The sequence below is a fragment of the Drosophila serrata genome, unplaced genomic scaffold (genome assembly GCF_035046125.1).
Source record: "Drosophila serrata isolate PLE 108 unplaced genomic scaffold, ASM3504612v1 contig_228, whole genome shotgun sequence".
In the NCBI taxonomy this organism is placed as follows: domain Eukaryota; kingdom Metazoa; phylum Arthropoda; class Insecta; order Diptera; family Drosophilidae; genus Drosophila; species Drosophila serrata.
The window spans coordinates 2039687-2059307 of NW_028257126.1; the positions used below are offsets into that span (position 1 = coordinate 2039687).

Here is a 19621-nt window from a genome sequence, read left to right on the forward strand (position 1 = left end):
TGTTTTCCCATAATGTCGAGATATAATTCTTCCCATGAGTTCATTTAAATTCCAATTTATATTTTATCGCCTTTCAGGGGACAATGAACATAGTCAGAAGATAGTATCACAGTAAATTCGAACCCTATCCTTGAACATCAGCATATTCAGTAGTGTTAATTTGTACATTTGTATACAAAACAAGAATAAAAAGCTGTATATCTCATTTAAAAGTATTGTATTCTAAGATATTGTATCCGACATAGATAACCTCAAAAGCCTCATATATTTCGAATACTTCAAATTAAATAAGTGTAAACCCTTGCATTTGTATGACTATTATTATTTTGGTTGGGAAAATTCACAATTTGACTACTCGCGTTGACAATAATTTCTAGTATACTATTTATATTCGTTTTTGAAGCTTTTTTATATAAAATCCGTTTCTTTATTATGTAAAATGTATATGGGTAATACAAAGGGGAAAAAAACTAAAATAAAAAATAAATCGAATAATGGCAATAGAACCTCTTAAAGATAAGCCCAAAAAAGCAGGGAATTAATCCAAATCATTTCATTTCACTTTTCTCGTTCCTGAAATCAAGGCAAAATAAAATAAACTTTTAGTCGGCTAAGGATCAGTTTCTTCCGATTGATCTAAGGCTACTGGCACTGTATTTGTCCATAAGTTGGGATCAGAGTTCGGATCCTTTTATATTTATACCCTTGCAGGGTATTATAATTTCAGTCAGAAGTTTGCAACGCAGTGAAGGAGGCAATTCCGACCATATAAAGTATATATATTCTTGATCAGGATCAATAGCCGAGTCGATCTAGCCATGTCCGTCTGTCCGTCTGTCCTTCTGTCCTTCTGTCCGTCTATCCGTTTCTACTCAAATTAGTCTCTCAGTTTTGAAGCTATCTGAATGAAACTTTGCAGTTAGCCTTCTATATACTCTCACTCGTATATATGTCGGAACGGGCCGGATCGGACGACTATATCATATAGCTGCCATAGAAATGATCGGAAAATTTTTACAAAAAAAATTATAACATTTTCAGTTTTCAACAGAATTTGATCAAATTTTAGATATAGTCGTGTTATATTATTCTAAAATTTTTTGTAAAATTTAATGAAAATCGGACTACTATATCATATAGCTCCCATAGGAACGATCGAGAAAATAATACAATTAAAAAAAATAACATTTTCAGTTTTCAACAGATTTTAATCAAATTTGAGGTATAGCCATTAAATTAAATCTTAAATTTAGGGTGAAATTTTATGAAAATCGGACCACTATATCATATAGGTGCCATACAAACGATCGTTAGATGTGGAGCAAAAATGCAAATTTGTGACTGTAAAACTGCAAATATAATATGTATAGGTGAATGAAATGAAAGTAGGTATTACTTCATTGTTTTTTAACACAAATATATATAATTTATATTGTATGGATTCCTAGTCATAGAAGTTCTATCTGCAAGGGTATATAAACTTCGGCGAGCCGAAGTTAGCTTGTTTTTTTTTTAAATCCAATGAATCGCAAACTAACAAGCGAAGTCCTCAACAACTAACTGCAAAAAATTTACTTAATTTAAGATTTTCCAAGACTATATGCGAACATTTGTCGTCTTTTTTATCAACTATAGTGTGGTCTGAAGCTGCAGTATTTTAGAGAAGCAACTCAATAAGAGGAAAATCCAAGGAGACGAACAAGAGCCACAATTCTCCGTTGAAATTTCGTTCGAGAGGAAAGTAACATGTCCACCAGTTCATTAAATTAAGATTTTGATCTTTTACTTAATGAATTGTATTTCTCCCTATTTAATATATAAAATATTTCACAAATACAATTTTAATAAAGTGCCAATTATAATATTTTAGAATTCGGCAAATTATAAACATTTGAATGGCTGAGTGCAGGGAAAAAATAATTCAAATAAAAACAAGAAAGGAAGCTTACTTCGGCACGCCGAAGTTTATATACCCTTGCAGATAGAACTTCGATGACTAGGAATCCATACAATATAAATTATATATATTTGTATTAAAAAACAATGAAGTAATACCTGCTTTCATTTCATTCACCTATACATATTATATTTGCCGTTTTACATTCACAGATTTGCACTTTGCTCTAAATCAAACGATCGTTTGTATGGCTCCTATATGATATAGTCGTCCGATTTTCATAAAATTTGACACAACATTTAAGACTAATATAAAATAGCTATACCTCAAATTTGATGAAAATCTGTTGAAAACTGAAAATGTTATATTTTTTAATTGTATTATTTTCTCGATAGTTCCTATGGGAGCTATATGATATAGTAGTCTGATATTAATAAATTTTTACACAAAATTGTAGAGTATAATAAAATGACTATATCTCCAATTTGATCACATTCTGTTGAAAACTGAAAATGTTATAATTTTTTTTGGAAAAATTTTCCGATTATTTCTATGGCAGCTATATGATATAGTCGTCCGATCCGGCCCGTTCCGACATATATACGAGTGAGAGTATATAGAAGGCTAACTACAAAGTTTCAATCAGATAGCTTCAAAACTGAGAGACTAGCTTGCGTAGAAACGGACAGACGGACAGAAGGACAGAAGGACAGAAGGACAGACGGACAGACGGACAGATGGACATGGCTAGACCGACTCGGCTGTTGATCCTGATCACGAATATATATACTTTATATGGTCGGAGGTGCCTCCTTCACTGCGTTGCAAAGTTCTGACTGAAGTTATAATACCCTGCAAGGGTATAAAAAGGGGAGAGCTGTAAGCCAATGAGTATAAAATGAGAAAAGTTAATCTTTTCCTCCTTTTTGGCGGGATTTCCCTCAATACTTTTGTAGACCATGTTGGACCATGTTGTTTTTTTTTTGTGGATTCCAGATTCGAGTCTGATTAGGTGTAGTCCCAGGCAGAGGGACAAAAAGATTTTCCAAAACGAAACATCAGAAGGTGAACGCCTGCTTTGTAATAGAGCCAAAATGCCTAGGAACTTGTTTTCAAAGCGGACAAATTTTAAAACGATTCATATTTGCGCCTGCGTGCTGGAACCAGTCGTAAAAAGGATAGATTAAGCTATCTTTCCTCAAATTTTTTATACTTTCTATTCAATGGTTACGAAATGACAGCTTACAAAAGTGGATATTTACCCTTATGCGGGCAGCTATAGTCACATAGAAATGCTTTTAATGTAACTAGTAAAACCCAAAACGGTACCACCTCCGATCAAATTGAAAAAAAATTTAAAAAATAACTTTGAACATTTCGCTTTTATGTATAGGTTATCCCAAATGCGCACTCTGAGGTTTTTTAGACCAACATCAAATTTTTAAGGTAAGGAAAATATGGTACATATGGGATATGCGCCTGAATTATATACAAATATTTACAATATTCACATTATTAATGTATAAAACGGAAAGACAGATCGCTGGGATGGAATCTCTTTAACCTTCTAAGAGATTACGGGTTGGCAAGCCTGCTAGCAAGTGGATTTGGGTGAACCACTAGCCTGTCCAAGTATCTTCTGCTGTGTAGGTGTAATAGGTCGCCCACGGGGACAAGGCGTAGGTCATTTTGGATGGCCTGGTTAGATGCCAAATGCCCTTCGAGCAGCACGTGCCTGCACCACCCTGAACCTATTTAAATTAATAATTCATTAATTAAATATTTTAAAAGTACAAGTTAAAAAATTTTTTCCATACTTTTAGGGCCACGTCATGAAAGCAATGAATTTTTTGCTGAAAACTTAAACAAATTATTTGTTTAAAGACAACTTTTCTTTATTATTGTTGACTCTAAAAAATGTATTTAAGATAAAAAATTTTGGATAAAAAATTAACTTCCTGGCCCATAGTGCAAAGGTCGTACAAAACATAATAATAAAAAAAGTTATGAGTAAAAGAATTTATTACTTTCAACACATTTAACTTTATTTTATTTCATAAACTTCTGAAAAAAAAAGTTCGTTAAAGTCTCTGGATTGAAACTTGAGTATATTCTGTTAGCCACCATACACCCGAAAGAGAATATGTTACGAACTTTACATTCTACATGGGAATTCCTTTGCAAAAATGAATATTCGTCACCAAAAATGAGAGTTTGACCCCATGTATCTGTAAACGTGTAAAATGACTTTACAGACGTGTCAGATTCAAAATGTTAAGTAACAGCTTTGGATTCCTAAGTGACCAAATTAACAAAATCGTATCAGATACTTTGGTATTTTCAAAAAATGTAAAAAAAAAATTAATCGTTGAGTAGCTTTTTTAATTTTTTTATTTAATTTTTTTTTTTTTTCATTTTAGTGAATTTTAAAGTTCAGATTTATAGTATATAGCATATTCCAATGCTTCCAAGCCACCGAAGTTCCTCGCTTCCTTTTAGGAGCATCCACTATATGTTTAAGATATAAATAATTTATTACCATAAAAATATATATTCATTTTTACTTACAATTGAATTTTTAGTTTTTTCGCAGATAGAGAAGGGTAAACATCTATGTTCGGCAGGCCGATGTTTTACAAACATCGATAGCATCGATGTTGCTATCGATGTTCCCATCGATGTTTCTCCACCACCTCTACTGTGCATGACAATTTTTATTCAGCCGAATTGCCTTTTTTGTAACGAAAACAGGCTGTCAGTCAGTAGTAAACCGGCTCAGAAAACTTTTAAGCAGCATTTCGCAAGTAGCAACAAAATGTCGGCAACAGCAGGGTAAGTAGACAGCTGCCGCGGCCCCAGTCCCGGCTGCTATCGCGACTTCTTTTTGTGGCTTCTCTGTGCGTCGCGTGCTTTCTTGCGGCAGCGGCGGCGTCCATTTTCGACTGCCTGGCTGGCCGCTGGCGACGAACGATCCGCTCCGTGCTGAAGGAGCTCCGCATGGCGACGTCGGTCGTGGCGGTGCGTTTGTGGTGGGCGTGTCCCGTGCGCATCTGCATTGCGATATTTCTGGGCCAAATCAGTGAAGCAGCATTTGAGGTTATGTCTAGCTTCACGGATTTTCAGCATGGACTTTCGGCCGGTCGATCCGTACATATATGCAAATGGTAGCCGGCAGCATTTGCATAGGTCTTGGCCTGTCCAGCGGGCTTCCAGAAAATTCGGCGCGGGCTGCCATGACAACCGCGCACCCTATACCGGACGCCCTGCGCCATACTCCTCAAGTTGTAATCTGTTTGTGTTTACCTAATGATGCGCTCATTTCAGATCTATTCCGCCTCCAGTTTCCTGGGCTCAGCGCAATGACTTGGTCTACGTCATTATTGATGTGGAGTGCAAGGACATCGAACACAAGTAGGTGCAGCTAGTAGTAGCTTAAGCGATATTCCATTAAACCGAATTGTGCCCCATAGAGTGACGGAAAACAGCTTCACCTTCAAGGGCGTTAACGTGCTGGATGCGTCAAAGAAGTACGAGGTCACACTAAACTTTCTGCACGAGGTGGATCCTGAAAAGGTCACCAGCAAGAATATTGGCCGCTGCTTAGAGTTCACAATACCCAAGAAGGCGGCTGGCCCCTACTGGTCTTCCCTGACCACGGATAAGACCAAATTGCATTTCCTGAAAGCCAACTTCGCCAAGTGGCGCGATGAGTCCGACGATGAGGAGGGTGAGTTTGAGAATCCCATAAGTTTATTGAATGCGCTATGCAACATCGGGTGTCGCTTTATGCAGGTGGAGATGCCAAGGACAACGGCATGTTTGGAAATTTCCTGAACAGCCCTGGTGGCGACTGGAACAACAAGTTCGACGACTTCAATGTCGACGAAGAGGAAGAGGATTCGGATGACAACATCCCCAGCCTATCGCAGAATGACGAGGATGAGGAGGAGGGCGGCGAAGGCGACAAAAAGAAGCCTGCTGCTTAGATGGTGTCTAGCATTTTGGCGTAGTCATAGCGTTGGCCGAGGCGCTTATACCATTAAGTCAACACGAACGCAACACTCTCCCTCTCCCACGCACTCAAGAAGAAATCACCCAGCCACATCGCCCATCAAAACATCCACACACGCATGCGTACATAATACACTATTCCAATCGAAAAGAAATCCACATTTAATTTAGATGAATATACGTATTCAGGGGAGCAATGTTAACAAGAAATAACACAAGGAACAAGATGAATTAGCGCCGACAAGGGAAACACATAAGTTTTACGCTAGAAATTAACAACCGGAGGAAAGCTACAACCAATTCATTGCAATAATCCTTTTGCAATTTATTATTTTTGTTTCCTGTAAATAAAGGAAATTACAATAAACAAAATTTAAACCCATACAGTAAACATAATTTCTAACAAGGGTAGCCGACTTTTGGAAATCGTAGTTTGTAAAATTTGCTAAAGGTGAGATATTCCTCTATTCTCATACTAGAGGATCGTTATATTTATTTTTGATGAAAAACAACGTAGTCAAGTAATCGATCGTTATATTAATTTTGATGCACTTATCCCTTTTAATAATATTGAGAACATTTTAGGATTATACACAATAACTGTAACTGAAAAGTAACGTAATCAAGTAAATTATCATTTAAAATAAAATTGTTATATTTTATATATAAATAAATATTTTCCGATTGTGCTCCGATTTGTCCGTTTAGACATACACCTGAAAAAAAACTAAGCTAGGTCTAACTTAAGCTAGCTGCTCTACTTTGCTTAGAAACTAAATATCCCTGATAGGGTGTAAAAATAGGTGGTTTTGGAAAGAAATAAAAGTAGCAGCTCAAAACGGATCGATTTCTACGTTAAATTCAATAAATTATATACCACAATTAAGGTACGAATGGATCTCTAAGCGATATCTTATCTGCTCTCTAAATTACATTCATAAAATTTGAAAATCTTTAAGTGACGTTATGGCTATGGGAAAGTAAGTAGAAATTATAATACTCATAATTCGGTTTTGAACTTCAAGAACACGAATTCGAAAAAAAGACTTCCAAACTATGTATATAATGTTCATAAACACACTTAGAAATACACTCAGGAAGTAGAGCTTAATAAACACAAACTGAACCATAATTTCTACATATTATGTGGATTACATAATTTATATCTTTTTTTTTACTAATTTTTACGCCCGTTTACGGAAATTCGAAAATAACTATAGGAATACTTCTTCGCCAAAGATGTCATCAAAGGATGGGCCACGATCACTTTTTGGACTAACGAAAATAAACTTTCGTTTTTAATGAAGAACACTGAAAGGTTTTGTTTTCTTATGCGCCATTTATATATATATTCGCTTTGGAACGATTACAATTGCAATTACAATTACTTTACATTATAATTTTGAATTCCGCGCACAACTGGTTCTTTGGTTGCGTTGGCAACACTGTTACTGTGGAAACGCGGGGAAGAGGAAGCACACTTAAATGTGCGAAGCAGTCAAAGTGTTTCCATTCGGAAAATCTGATCTGGATTGTGGATGTCAAGTCATCGAACGGAATAGCCACGAGTCCAAGCCCCGAGATGAAACCAGCTGCAATTCCGGCGAACGAACGGCGTCTGGCCTTCCTGGCCGAGTGGTTCCACACGGAAGCAGGGATAATACGCACTTTCCTGATCACTTACTATGTGGCCGACAAGGCGGTAGAAGTGGTAAGTAATCTTGGCCAGAGTAGCCCGCAGATACTTCCTGGTAACATGTTACCCCTTGCCAGTTTGACCAGCGCAACAAGCGAACCTTCTTGCGTCGTACCAAGATTCCGGAGCTGACGCAGCGCGACTTCTTTGTTGGCTCCAAGATTAATGTGTTTGGCCGGCAGTTCGACATTGTGGATTATGCGGACGATACTACTAGAACCAACCTTGCCAAATACCGAAAAAAGTGGGTGTCAAGGTTCACCAGCCACCTCATTGTCTTATCCATAATACCATCCTCATTTCCTTCTAGGGGCTTCGTTCTTTTGAAGAACAGCATGTGGACCAAGCATCTCGGCAAGTTTCTAAAGGCGCTGATCGACAACAAGATCAACATAAACCACGGCTTGATGGTAGATCTCACACCCAAGATGGCCACTCAGTTCCTTTCCGGGAAGGACAAGACCAATGTCTCCAGCTCGTAAGTAGCACATCGCATAAATGGTTTTAATATACTCTTCGATTTAACCCTAGTGTCCTGATGAACGAACTGCTAGCTGGGCCGGCCATTAGCCTGGAGTTAATCGGGGACAACGTGGTCGAGATCATGAAAGCGTGTGCCAATTACAAAAGCCCCGACATGGAGACGTCCAATGTGAAGCTGCCGCCCGGCCTGGAGGAGCTCTGCGAGTGTGAGGAGATTCGTTACGGGTTTTACTACTCAGACAGCGATAACGACGTGGTGATGGACCTGCAGTTCTTCTTCGATGCAAGCCACAGCATCATTAAGGAATGCCAGTTTCAGAACACCACGTTAGCCATCATCAAGCCGCACAGCATCAAGGACGGCCTGTTAGGCCACATTGTTTCCGAGATTCTGGCTAATGGTTTCAGGGTGACAGCCATGCGCATGATTCTGATGGCGCGCATTAACTGCGAAGAGTTCTACGAGGTGTACCGCGGCGTCCTGCCCGAGTACATACCCATGGTTGCGCAGTTGGCCAGCGGAGTTTGCATGTGCATGGAAATCGCGTCCGTTGATCCAGACAAGCAGTCGCACAAAGAGTTCCGCAACTTCTGCGGCCCCATGGACCCGGAGATCGCTAAGCTACTGCGACCGCACACGCTGCGCGCCAAGTTCGGTAAATCCAAGGTGCAGAACGCCATCCACTGTACCGATCTGCCAGATGATTGTAACCTAGAGCTGCAGTACATGTTTAAAATCGTCGAATGACCCAATTAGTTAGCTTAACTTAGCGTTAAAATATTTATTTTGAGTTTAGTGCGTGTGTGCGTGTATTAATAAATTACCAGTGATAAAAATGTAGCCACCTAGATGCTGTCACTACGGCTCGTGCTGGGCACATCCCGATCCTCCGGATCGATGTCCAAGCCCCGAATATAAAAGCCTCCCTTCCGTTCCTGCAGGGCGTAATCAAACGCCAACAGGGCAAAGATGATTATGCATACCAGCATAACCACCGCGTAGAAGAAGTACTCTGCCACTTGGGAGCTGAGCAAAGCCAGCTCTGTAACCAGGACCACGATAAGATTCCCGAAAGCATTGTTTAGGAACCAAGCAGCCGTGACCACAGACTTCATGGTGGTTGGGGCTTGGGTGAAGGCGAACTGTAGACCCGGAATTGAGAGTAGCAGTTCGCCCATCATGAGAAGCAGAAACTGTGGCATCTGCCAGGCTATGTTGACCGTTTGCAAGGGCGAATTCTACAAAAATTCTTTAGATGAAATGGCAAATATCCTGGAAATGGATAATTTCTCACCATAATGCGTTCTTGCACAGCGCCCGCACAAAAGAAAGCTCCGGCAGAAAAAATTCCGCCAACGGTCACGCTGTGGAGCGGCTGAAGTTCCCAGTTTAGGTAGCGCCGCAACAAAGGAACCGTTATGTACTGCCACAGGGGGATGATTATGAAGAGGAAAATGGGGCCGACGGCCTTGGCCTGATCGGGTTGAATGGTCACGCCCAATACTGTGGTGTTCATTTGGCTGGCCTGGAAGGTCCAGCTTGAGTCTTGCTGCGCCAACAGGGCGAAATAAAAGGGCAGCGGGATAAACAGCTTGGAAATCTAGAGAAGATTGTGGCACTCGTTATTGGAAGCAAATATCAGGACATCTTAACTTACCCTCAAAACGCGGGATACATCGTTTACGAAACTCTCGTCATAGGCCCCAACTGCATTGTGGAGCCAGTAGCTGGAACGCTTCGGGGACTTGCGACGCCGCCATTTCTCTACCAAGCCCGTTTTTATGCAGCCAAAGAACTTAAAAAGGATGTTGTCTGCGGCTAGCTTCTCGGCCTTGTAGAAACACTTTCCGATCAGAAAGATAACTGACATCACCGATTAGTTTTAATTCAAAGAAAATTAACCATTGCATACTCACACCAAGCCATCAGAAAGGCGCTGCCCAGGGTGCCGAATACGGCCGGATAGCACTCCGTCTTACTGAAACAGTGCGTGTTTGCCCGCACCAGGGGCGGAATGATCTTGCTCAGAAAAATACCGAAGTAGTAAACGAAATAATAGAAAGAGAAGTACTCGGACAGGTGAACGCTCTGCTCCGGTAGCTTAAACTGTAGGGCTCCCAGCGAGGTGATGCAGGCCCGAATGGATCCATTACCCACGGCTATGAATAGCAGGGCGATTGATACCAGCAGGCTAACATAAAGGTTGGGGTGTTACATTAAATATGAACGAAATTTACATAAAAGAAATACTCACACCAGAGACACTGTCATGTTTGGAAGGGATGTCAACGTGAGCAAAAGCCATCCGAACGCATATAGGAAACTGAAGGCCGATATTGTGCGCACATTGCCCATGTAGCTATCCGCCAGGATAGCGCCAAATATAGGGCAGAACTGGCCAAAAAAGTTGAAGATGTGCAGCACTACCGTGGAGAAGCTCTCCGTAAAGTTGAGATCATCGCGCAGATATAGGGCGAGTATGGCTGAAATTTAATTAAATAACTCTTAATCGGTTAGCCGCCATAATCGTTATGCTACCATTAATCTCGATTTCTTGACAATGAAACGAAGGTCACCGCTGCAATCAAGACTGTGCCATATTTTGCAAAAATATTGTAAAATAAGAAAAAAAGAAGAAGTAAATTATCTCTGGAAAAGGCCGTCCACGTCATATAAATAGAAATGGAAGTGAAAGTTCAAAATTAATGTTTCGAAAATACTCAATACGAACAATACTCAATTTTTATATTGATTTTTTATTAAAAAATGAATTGCAAAAAAGTTTGAATATTTTTCAAGCCGAAAAGCAAAATTTCTACCAGCGTTTCTAACTAAAAACTAGTTAAATTGTTTGTAATTTATTTTTTGATAATGTGAATAAAGTTTAAATCAATGATAAACAAGAAAGGAAGCTAACTTCGGCACGCCGAAGTTTATATACCCTTGCAGATAGAACTTCTATGACTTGGAATCTCAACAATATAAATTATATTTATTTGTGTTAAAAAACAATGAAGTAATACCTGCTATCATTTCATTCACCTATACATATTATATTTGCAGTTTTACATTCGCAGATTTGCATTTTTCCTCGTTTGTATGACACCTATATGATATAGTCGTCCGATTTTCATGAAATTTGACACAAAATTTAAGACTAATATAAAATGGCTATACCTCAAATTTGATGAAAATCAGCTGAAAACTAAAAAAGTTATAAATTTAATTGTATTAATTTCTCGATCGTTCCTATGGGAGCTATATGATATAGTAGTCCGATTTTCATAAAATTTTATGCAAAATTGTAGAGTATAGGAAAATGGCTATATCTGAAATTTGATCCAATTCTATTGAAAACTGAAAAAGTTAAAATATTTTTTTTTTTTAATTTTCCGATCATTCCTATGGCAGCTATATGATATAGTCGTCCGATCCGGCCCGTTCCGACATATATACAAATGAGAGTATATAGAAGGCTAACTACAAAGTTTCGTTCAGATAGCTTCAAAACTGAGAGACTAATTTGAGTAGAAACGGATAGACGGACAGAAGGACAGAAGGACAGACGGACAGACGGACATGGCTAGATCGACTCGGCTATTGATCCTGATCAAGAATATATATACTTTATATGGTCGGAATTGCCTCCTTCACTGCGTTGCAAACTTCTGACTGAAATTATAATACCCTGCAAGGGTATAAAAATTGCATTGCAAAAACTTCTTGCAGATGCCTGTGTCACTTTTATCTCACTCTGATAATAAGTATGTTTATGTTTAATTTGGAATACATAGCAATTTTTTATCCCTGAAAGTTTAACATTTATTAAGAAGTTTACTAATTAAGATAATATCAATATCATCGAGATATGTATTAAAATTCGAGTTCTTCGTAAATGAAATCAATATTAATTTTATGAAAAGTTACTTGTTTTACAACTTAAATATTCCTTTAATAAAATGCATCTTAGACCTTTTGACAGTTACAATAAGACTGTCCTGTGTTTGCGTTTCAGACGCTGATAAGCAGTATTTGGAATTTTTGTCGAGCAGACAAAGCCGAATAATTGTACTTAGTCTGCTACACTTACTGCGTATGCCGTTGGCAGCGAAAGCCTCAAAAAACTTGGTGGCCAGAACGAAGAAGACGGCACGGGGATATCTGTATTCCATGCGGATAGGCGGAGGAGCAAAGCCATAATTGGGCAGCGAGCTGCGCTGTGGCCGTTTCAGCAGGGTCCTCTGCTCACCTCTCCAACTGACCCACTGTAGATCCCGGCCTTCCCCCTGGGTTAACTCCGCCAGAGCGGGAAGGGCTGTACATAAGCGCACATGTAGTAGACGAAAGGTGGGAGGAGGATTACTTGGAAGATCTTATCTTATCTGCCCTCAGACTCACTTTCTTCGCTGCCGATTTCCGTAGCGCGAAACATTTTCCACAGCCGTGCACTTAATCTGACGTGAACGAACTGAATCGGAGAGCGAGCAGAGACCTGGGCCAGTTGTTGACTTCCAAGCGCTTCGGTCCGGATCAGGTTACAGAGTTGCGGCTTTTGTGGGTCGTTTCGGCTACCTCCACAACGCGCTCTATTGTTTGACGTTGGTTTTGTGCCGCGACTGACGACCACTTAGCAATGCGGTCCAAGAGCTACTAACGACGACAGAGATAAAGGGCAGTTGGAGCTGTTCGTTGCAGTCGCGATGCAGACAGCGCGGAGCTTGAAACTTGGAAGTAACGCCAACGCCACAGGTTATCTGTCTGGAGGCTGCTGATAAGCCAAAGACAAGCTCACCGAGGCAAACATAGTCACGGGACCCGGCTCAGCTGACTGTGGCGATAGGATGGAAGTGCGGGTACTAGACAGTCCCTGGCGTCTGTTTTTGTACAATTGATTTTTATTAAATTACGCACAAGAAATTAAAACTAGAAGTTCTTGGAGTCGAGGCTTGGGCCTGGCTTTTGATGATGATTGATCCTTCGATGAATTTCGCAGTTCTTGCCAAACTTGCACCAGGAGAGGCCAAATGTAGAGAAAAAACACGGAACAGTGAGGCAACTGAGAAGCAGACCACATCACACCAGCTTCTTGGCCTCAAAGAAACTCTTCAGGTGGCGCATCTGCCAGAAGCCCATGCAGACCAGCACGACGGTCTGGGCCAGCGACCACCAAAGCACGCGAGAGTTGGTACTTTCGCTGGTGTGGCGGAAGCGCTCCTCGCGGTAACGCTGGTAGTTCTGCTCCTTGGTTATTTGGTCCACCTGGTCGAGTAGCTGCCTTATGCGCAGCTGCAACTCAGTCAGCTTTTCCTTCTGAGCCACATTAGCATAGTCGATGGCGTGCTCGCCCACCTGGATGTCCAAATGGACGCGCAGCTGGGCGCCGCTGAACCAGGCGGTGCTATTGGAGTACATGCAGATGACGTGCTCGCCAGGTGTATGCGAGGTAAACGAGATGCGGCCCTGGGAGCTGTACACACGGGACAGCACGATCTTGTCGTCGCTATCCCGCACCTCCACATGCATTCCTATACCGGGGGACGAGGGCATGAATCCATTAGAGCGGGGATCGTACAGTTCCACCTTGTAGTTAACTGCAGAGAATAGAAATACCCGTTAGTGGCTTAATCTAACCATTCGAGTTGGCAATAGGCCTGTACGCGGCAGCTTACCTATCACTGTCGTTTCGTCGGGAACCTCCTCGATGAAGCACTTGCGCTCCGTCTCCGATATGTGGAAGTACAGGCCGCAGGCGCTGTGCAATGCGCACAGAACCAGGACCAGGCTGACAAACTGATGGCGCATTTTTGAGCTATTTGCTGTGACTTTTCCAAATAGTAGTTTAACAAAGTTAGGCTCGCCGACACGTCATATGAAAAAGTGCCAGATCGAAGTTAAGTGTTTGGCAAATGGAGATGACAACGTGACGATATTTGCTCAGAAGCCGTCACGACCTGCTCGAATGTAGTAAAAATATTAATTTCTAGTACCGGATTAAAGCACTAATAAATCTAATTTAATCTTAGAAGTTTTAAATTTCTTCAGAAGTGTGAATAATATACAAAATTTCGAATTGAAAACCACCACCTGCGATATTTTACTCACGCATCCTTCTCTAATTAAAGCGGCCCGATATTCCTTTGGCCTGGCAACGCCGTCGCAACAGCTGTGCAGCTGTGTCACTTTTGTTGACGTTTACCTTTTTGCCAAAACATCGCGTGCAATCCATTTTGTTAGGAGATAATGGACCTGATCATTCTCGTGGGGATCGCCACGGCCCTGCTAGTCGTGATAGTTACTCTGTACCTCCTCCAGAAGAAAAATGCCGGCGTGACTACTGGTAAAAAAAGCCATTGATTCTGTGAAATCCGACTAATCATTGACCCCAAACAGAAACTAAGCCAGGGGTAGCTGCCCCTCAACGTGGCGTCCCACAACGCGCACAGGAGGGTGTTCCGCGGCGTGCCCAAATAGCCAGGAACCAGCGCAATCGACTGCGCCAGAACGCCCCTGCTGCAGCTGCTCCGGCAGTTGGTGCTGCTGCGGCCCAGGCAGCTCACGCCGATTCTGACAACGAGGATGGGGCGAACGCCGATGCCGAAGGAGCGCGCGTTCCCCAGGGCGCTGTGCTAGATGAGAAAATGGGCGCTAAGAAGCGGGCCAAGATGGAAGCTAAGGAGCAGAAGCGGATGCAGCGGGAGCAGGAGCTTCATGATCGCGAGCAGCGCAAAGCGAAGGAGGCCAAGGATGATGCTGAGCGGAAGCAGCAGGAGGACATCGAGGCGGAGGCAGAGCGAAAGCGCATCGAGGCCGAGCGCCTGGCCAAGGAGGAACGTGAGCGAAAGGAGCACGAGGAGTACCTGAAGATGAAGGCAGCCTTCAGCGTTGAAGAAGAGGGCTTCGAGGAGGGCGACGTTGACGAAAAGGACAACCTCCTTGCCGATTTCATACAGTATCTCAAGAACAACAAGGTTGTCCTTCTAGAGGATCTCGCAGTCTCCTTCAAGCTAAAGACGCAGCAGGCTATTGACCGCATCCAGGAGCTGCAGGCTGATGGCACCATCACCGGTGTCATCGACGATCGGGGAAAGTTCATCTACGTTTCGGAGGAGGAGCTTGCTGCGGTGGCGAAATTCATCAAGCAGCGCGGCCGTGTCTCCATCGCCGAGCTGGCCGAAAGCAGCAATAACCTTATTAATCTGACGCCCGTATCCGCCGTCGGCGCTGAAGGTAGCTCCTGAGATTTGTTAGCCATTTATAAATTAACTTTATATTTAGGTGCAATCTGTTGATAGAATAACAAGAACAAAACGAAAAGATGTGCATAAATGATGTCCGAAAGTCAAAAGTCTGATTTATGATTTTGCTGAGTTCCCACTCGACGTCGAGTCGTTGGTTTTGCAATCTTCGCATTCGCAGACCAACAAGAAGGTGTTGCCGCTCAAGTGTCCACTGCGATTCCTCTGTGTGCCGGTTAGTAGGTGCATCAAATTAAGATTGGATGCGTAGTACTGAGGACTTCCTGCAGTTGCTTGTAATCTCTTGCTTAAGTACTTTTCAACAACTGTGTGAAAAATGATGTTTAGCAATCAGTTTGTCTTACGGATTGAAACCACTTACATTCATTTACTCTGCTTAGAAGCGTTTCGTTGATATTCATTTGCTCTTTCTCATTTGTTGATTCCGGATCCGAAAACTGCCTTATCCATTGGAAGATGGACAATTTGGAAACTCCCTCACCCTCGGGTCCAATGAGTTCCATAAGTGCGTTGTAAGCCTCTAACGTTTTGAACTAATTGGATTTAAGAGGGATGCAATTAGGTGCAGTTAAGGAATTAACAAACACCTCTACTTACCCTGGCCAATGTCTTCTCACTGAGAACTTTGCAGAAGGCTGCGTACAAGAACGATAACTTATTTAAGCAATGGATCATGTGCGCAAATACGAAGACGATGATTATAATCTGGAGTATTGACCACCAGACCGTCCTAGAGTAAATGGTATAATTCGTTCGGCGAAATTGCTCTTCGAGAAAGCGTTGGTAATTCTGCTCTTTGTAGATTTGCTCTGCCTGATTCTGAAGCTGTAGAATTTTTAGCTGCATTTGATCTAGCTTATTCCTCTGTGTCACACTACCGTAGTCCATAGTGCGCTCGCCCGCTCGAATGTCCAAGTGAACGCGCAACTGGGATCCTTCAAACAAGGCGGAGCTGTTAGACTTGAGGCAAAGGGAGTGGTCACCCGGCCAGTGTGTCGTAAAGGAAAAACGACCCTCCGAGTTATAATGGCGTGAGAGGACGACCCTTCGATCGCTGTCCCGCACCTCCCAATGTATTCCTATGCCGGGGGACAAGGGTACAAAACCGTTGGTGGTCAGGGGGTCCCTCACTTCTGCTTTGTAGTTCACTGTGCCAGGGAAAATACGAAGTTATTAGTAGTCTCTATCGTTTGCGAGCTCTTACCAGTCACGGTAATGTCATCCGGCGTCTCCTGAACAAAGCACCTACGCTCAGTTTCGGCCATAAAAAAGTACAAGCCGAAGGCATTGTGTAGAACGGACAAGACAAAGATGAGGTAGGCGAGTCGATGTTGCATATTTGATCGCTTTAGGGTAATATCAAAACAAATATTTAAGCGATTTTCTGCGCACTTTGCGATATCTGTTGAAATACAAGAGGTCGCGCTTCATAAAAGCTTGTGATGAACAGTGTTGCTTAACGTTCTCAATTGCCAGAAATGGATGGGGTAGATTTATCTACACATGTTCATATAATGGCACTCCGAAGCTTATATACCCTTGCAGATTGCAATTGGGTGATTAATAATTAATATAATATAAATTATACACATATATTAATGTATTTTAAAAACAACGAAGAAGTGCCTACTTTCGTTACATTCACCTATACTTATTAAATTTACAGTTTTGCATTTTCCTCTACATAAAGTAGTTCGATTTTCATAAAATAAAAATGGCTATATCTTACAATTTTATATTTTCTGATCCTTCCATTGGCCGTTATATGAAATAGTAGTCTGATCCTTCCTGCGACTTATACACAAATGCGAGTATATGGAAGACTAACTGCAAAGTTTCATTCAGATACCTTAAAAACTGAGAGACTAGCAGCGTAGAAACGGACAGACGGTCATGGCTATATCGACTCGACTGTTGATGCTTATACTATATATATGTATATTTACATGTATATATGTATGTGTATAGTCGAAAATTACTCCTTTACTGCGTTGGTTCGGCGTCATTCTCCCTTGAGAGTCCTATACTAAATCATGTGGTTCGGCCATTTTACATGAAGATAATTTGCTAGCATTGGTTGTCTACATTTACATTTTTAGATGCTGAATAATACTAAGGTTACATTTAATTATAAGGTAAAAAAATATTATTTTAAAACTTTTATCTCACTGCCTAATCATATAGAGACCAGAACGGGATGAAAGATAGCTTCGACACGGATTAAGAATAAGATTCATATCCATGATTTACGGTGTTAAGGGGCTTCGATCTAAAAGTTGATTTCCCATCCATGATCTCGATTTAAATATGTACAAAAATACTCGTGTATGATTTACTGATGACAAAGAAGAAAAGTAAAAAGTACGGAAACTATTCTAGTTCATATCGTCGTCGTCTTCGTAATCATCCATTTCATCATCGTCCTCACTTTCGTCGCTGGTCACATCGGGATCGGAGGCTTGAGCACGGCACTTTGGACACTGGCAGACGAATATGTAGTTCTCGCGCAGGACCTTGTGTCTAGAATGACGGCTCCGTTCTAACATGCACTCATCGAGATAGGAGATACAAATTTCGTCGCCCTCCTGGATGGGTACCAACGTCTTCATCACCACAATGTCGTTTGAGTATGGAAATGTGGAGCAGGCATTCGGCACGCAGCTGTGATTGATCTTGCTCTGGAGCAAGTACAGACCAGAGCCTTCGTTGTTCAAGAATTCGCCAGCAACTAATCATAGGGGAAACGGAAAACTGATAAAGAATATTTTCGCAATAAGTAATAAGTCTTACATTCTCCCACTTTGGCGTAGAGCCCATCAATAACTGTGTCTAGCTGCGACTTGTCAGCATCCGGCAGAGGCAGTTCGGAAACCTTGGTTACCCACTGTGATAGTACGCTGGTCGCAATTCCCTGGCTATTGGTGCCCATAATTCCCATCAGCGTTTTAAAGGCATCGGGAGTTGTGAACTGACAAGTCAAGGAACACTTTTTAAAAAGGTTTTTAAGTAGTAGTTTAGGTTGGAATAAATACCAAGGCAAACTCCTCGCCAGCGAAGGCGTTGCAGAACGCTCTATACAGCTGCTCCATTTGCTGCTCAAAGTTTTCGCCCAGCATTTTGTGGTAGATTTTCTGCTCGCGATTGACTATCAATGCTTGAAAGGATTGAAGCTGCTCGAGAAATTCCGCCTTTTTTGGACTCTGCTTGTACAAGGCCATCAGGCGCACAATCAGCATAATGCTGCCCGTCTCCGGCGGATAGTGCATCTTCTTCCACGTCTCATTGAGCACGTTGATGGGATGGGTGTCGTCGGCGCGGAATGCGCCCATGCAGCCCTCGCGATGGTAGCGCTTGTGAGCCTCCATACGGCAGTCTTCGGAGCAGTAGTGCACTTTGCAGCGTGGGCACTGTGTAAACTGAGCCACCCAAGCGGCCGTGGGGTCATGTTGCAGCAGAGGGACCTCAACCTTGGGATCGCTGGCTAGGCGACGAACATTCTCTAGTACCGTTTCCAGCGGTCTCATACAATGGTCGCAGGCGGCATAGCCGTAGGCCACGTTCCATGAGAACTGTTTGGACACAAACGGCTCCTCCTCAAAAATCACCTCATCGGCCGCAAAGTTTTTGGTGGCGATCATGGCACGCCCCTGGAAACGGAACGTCAGTTGGGGTACATAGGCGACAAGGACATAAGCCCTTACCTTTCCGGGTATTTCCCGGATCTCGAAGTGGTTCATCCTCCTTGTTTGTGTCGTAAAAAAAACAAAATTTCCAATTGCACGTGTGAGACCGCCATTCGCAACGGTGCGCCGACACAGCTGTGTCGGCCAGTCAGCCAGAACTTGTTTCGCCGCTTGGTGTTATTTCAAATTGTTTTTAGTACAACTATACGTTATTATTGAACTTATCCTATTTTCAGGTGTTCAGATTAAGAAATTTCAAAAACGTTTATTGAATCTGAAAAAATATAAAAGTCTATTGTTTTGTGTTCTCTAAAAATTTGCGTAAGCTTTATCAATTTCCCAACTCAATCTATTTCCGACATTTAGAGAAACGTTGTACGGCTTTATGGTTTGTTTCACTTGTTTCGAAACCACTCCTTTCGAACTGAAGCTACTTTGCTTAAACTTCTACCACATATTCTTGTTGTTATTAATATCTGCTGCACGAAGATCAATTTTATTATATAATTTGACCTTTGACAAATCGTGAATAGCCGTTTACTTTTTTATGCCGCCCCTTGGTTTAATTGAAGTTTTCCATTATTATAAGCAAAA

At 41.8% G+C, this 19621-nt stretch overlaps 7 protein-coding genes and 1 long non-coding RNA gene across 14 annotated transcripts; 4 read left to right on the plus strand and 4 right to left on the minus strand.

Annotated features, from left to right (window-relative positions):
* The first annotated feature begins 4574 nt into the window (after positions 1–4574).
* Positions 4575–6290, plus strand: p23 (cytosolic prostaglandin E synthase). Its single transcript, XM_020957454.2, has 4 exons — positions 4575–4729; positions 5222–5308; positions 5368–5624; positions 5690–6290. The coding sequence occupies exons 1-4, from the start codon at positions 4602–4604 to the stop codon at positions 5881–5883; spliced, it is 666 nt and encodes a 221-aa protein (XP_020813113.1). The 5' UTR covers positions 4575–4601; the 3' UTR covers positions 5884–6290.
* A 462-nt stretch (positions 6291–6752) lies between these two features.
* Positions 6753–7222, plus strand: LOC147644158 (uncharacterized). Its single transcript, XR_015271036.1, has 2 exons — positions 6753–6888; positions 7129–7222. It is a non-coding gene; the product is annotated as an uncharacterized LOC147644158 (long non-coding RNA).
* Positions 7223–7309: 87 nt separating this feature from the next.
* On the plus strand, positions 7310–8928 carry nmdyn-D7 (nucleoside diphosphate kinase homolog 7). The gene is made up of 4 exons (XM_020957443.2): positions 7310–7619; positions 7682–7848; positions 7915–8082; positions 8136–8928. Exons 1-4 carry the CDS (start codon positions 7491–7493, stop codon positions 8833–8835), a joined length of 1164 nt encoding a protein of 387 aa, XP_020813102.2. The 5' UTR covers positions 7310–7490; the 3' UTR covers positions 8836–8928.
* Positions 8855–12821, minus strand: LOC110187924 (peptide transporter family 1). Its single transcript, XM_020957435.2, has 7 exons — positions 12487–12821; positions 12179–12403; positions 10343–10571; positions 10005–10279; positions 9746–9951; positions 9383–9688; positions 8855–9326 (listed from the first exon to the last, which is right to left on the minus strand). The coding sequence occupies exons 1-7, from the start codon at positions 12518–12520 to the stop codon at positions 8934–8936; spliced, it is 1668 nt and encodes a 555-aa protein (XP_020813094.1). The 5' UTR covers positions 12521–12821; the 3' UTR covers positions 8855–8933.
* Positions 12822–12963: 142 nt separating this feature from the next.
* Positions 12964–14174, minus strand: eca (transmembrane p24 trafficking protein eclair). The gene is made up of 2 exons (XM_020957455.2): positions 13758–14174; positions 12964–13679 (listed from the first exon to the last, which is right to left on the minus strand). The coding sequence occupies exons 1-2, from the start codon at positions 13888–13890 to the stop codon at positions 13162–13164; spliced, it is 651 nt and encodes a 216-aa protein (XP_020813114.2). The 5' UTR covers positions 13891–14174; the 3' UTR covers positions 12964–13161.
* Positions 14175–14198: 24 nt separating this feature from the next.
* Ddrgk1 (DDRGK domain containing 1) lies at positions 14199–15433 on the plus strand. 3 transcript variants are annotated; one of them, XM_086830110.1, is made up of 3 exons: positions 14199–14425; positions 14479–15315; positions 15381–15433. In XM_086830110.1, the coding sequence occupies exons 1-3, from the start codon at positions 14329–14331 to the stop codon at positions 15383–15385; spliced, it is 939 nt and encodes a 312-aa protein (XP_086686236.1). In that variant the 5' UTR covers positions 14199–14328; the 3' UTR covers positions 15386–15433. The 3 variants fall into 3 exon arrangements, with proteins under 3 accessions (XP_086686236.1, XP_086686235.1, XP_020813111.2); XM_086830109.1 differs by having other exon boundaries at positions 15364–15426; XM_020957452.2 differs by having other exon boundaries at positions 14479–15426.
* Positions 15329–17881, minus strand: LOC110187934 (transmembrane emp24 domain-containing protein eca-like). 5 transcript variants are annotated; one of them, XR_015271035.1, is made up of 5 exons: positions 16549–16823; positions 16223–16492; positions 15942–16163; positions 15706–15877; positions 15329–15649 (listed from the first exon to the last, which is right to left on the minus strand). XR_015271035.1 is itself a non-coding variant. In XM_086830107.1 (5 exons), the coding sequence occupies exons 3-5, from the start codon at positions 16017–16019 to the stop codon at positions 15441–15443; spliced, it is 459 nt and encodes a 152-aa protein (XP_086686233.1). In that variant the 5' UTR covers positions 16020–16169; positions 16223–16492; positions 16549–17269; the 3' UTR covers positions 15329–15440. The 5 variants fall into 5 exon arrangements, 3 of the variants coding, with proteins under 3 accessions (XP_086686233.1, XP_086686234.1, XP_020813103.2); XR_015271034.1 differs by having other exon boundaries at positions 15942–16169; XM_086830107.1 differs by having other exon boundaries at positions 15942–16169; positions 16549–17269.
* LOC110187931 (SET and MYND domain containing, class 5) lies at positions 17651–19224 on the minus strand. The gene is made up of 4 exons (XM_020957442.2): positions 19046–19224; positions 18377–18991; positions 18135–18312; positions 17651–18072 (listed from the first exon to the last, which is right to left on the minus strand). Exons 1-4 carry the CDS (start codon positions 19079–19081, stop codon positions 17720–17722), a joined length of 1182 nt encoding a protein of 393 aa, XP_020813101.1. The 5' UTR covers positions 19082–19224; the 3' UTR covers positions 17651–17719.
* Between the last annotated feature and the right edge of the window lie 397 nt (positions 19225–19621).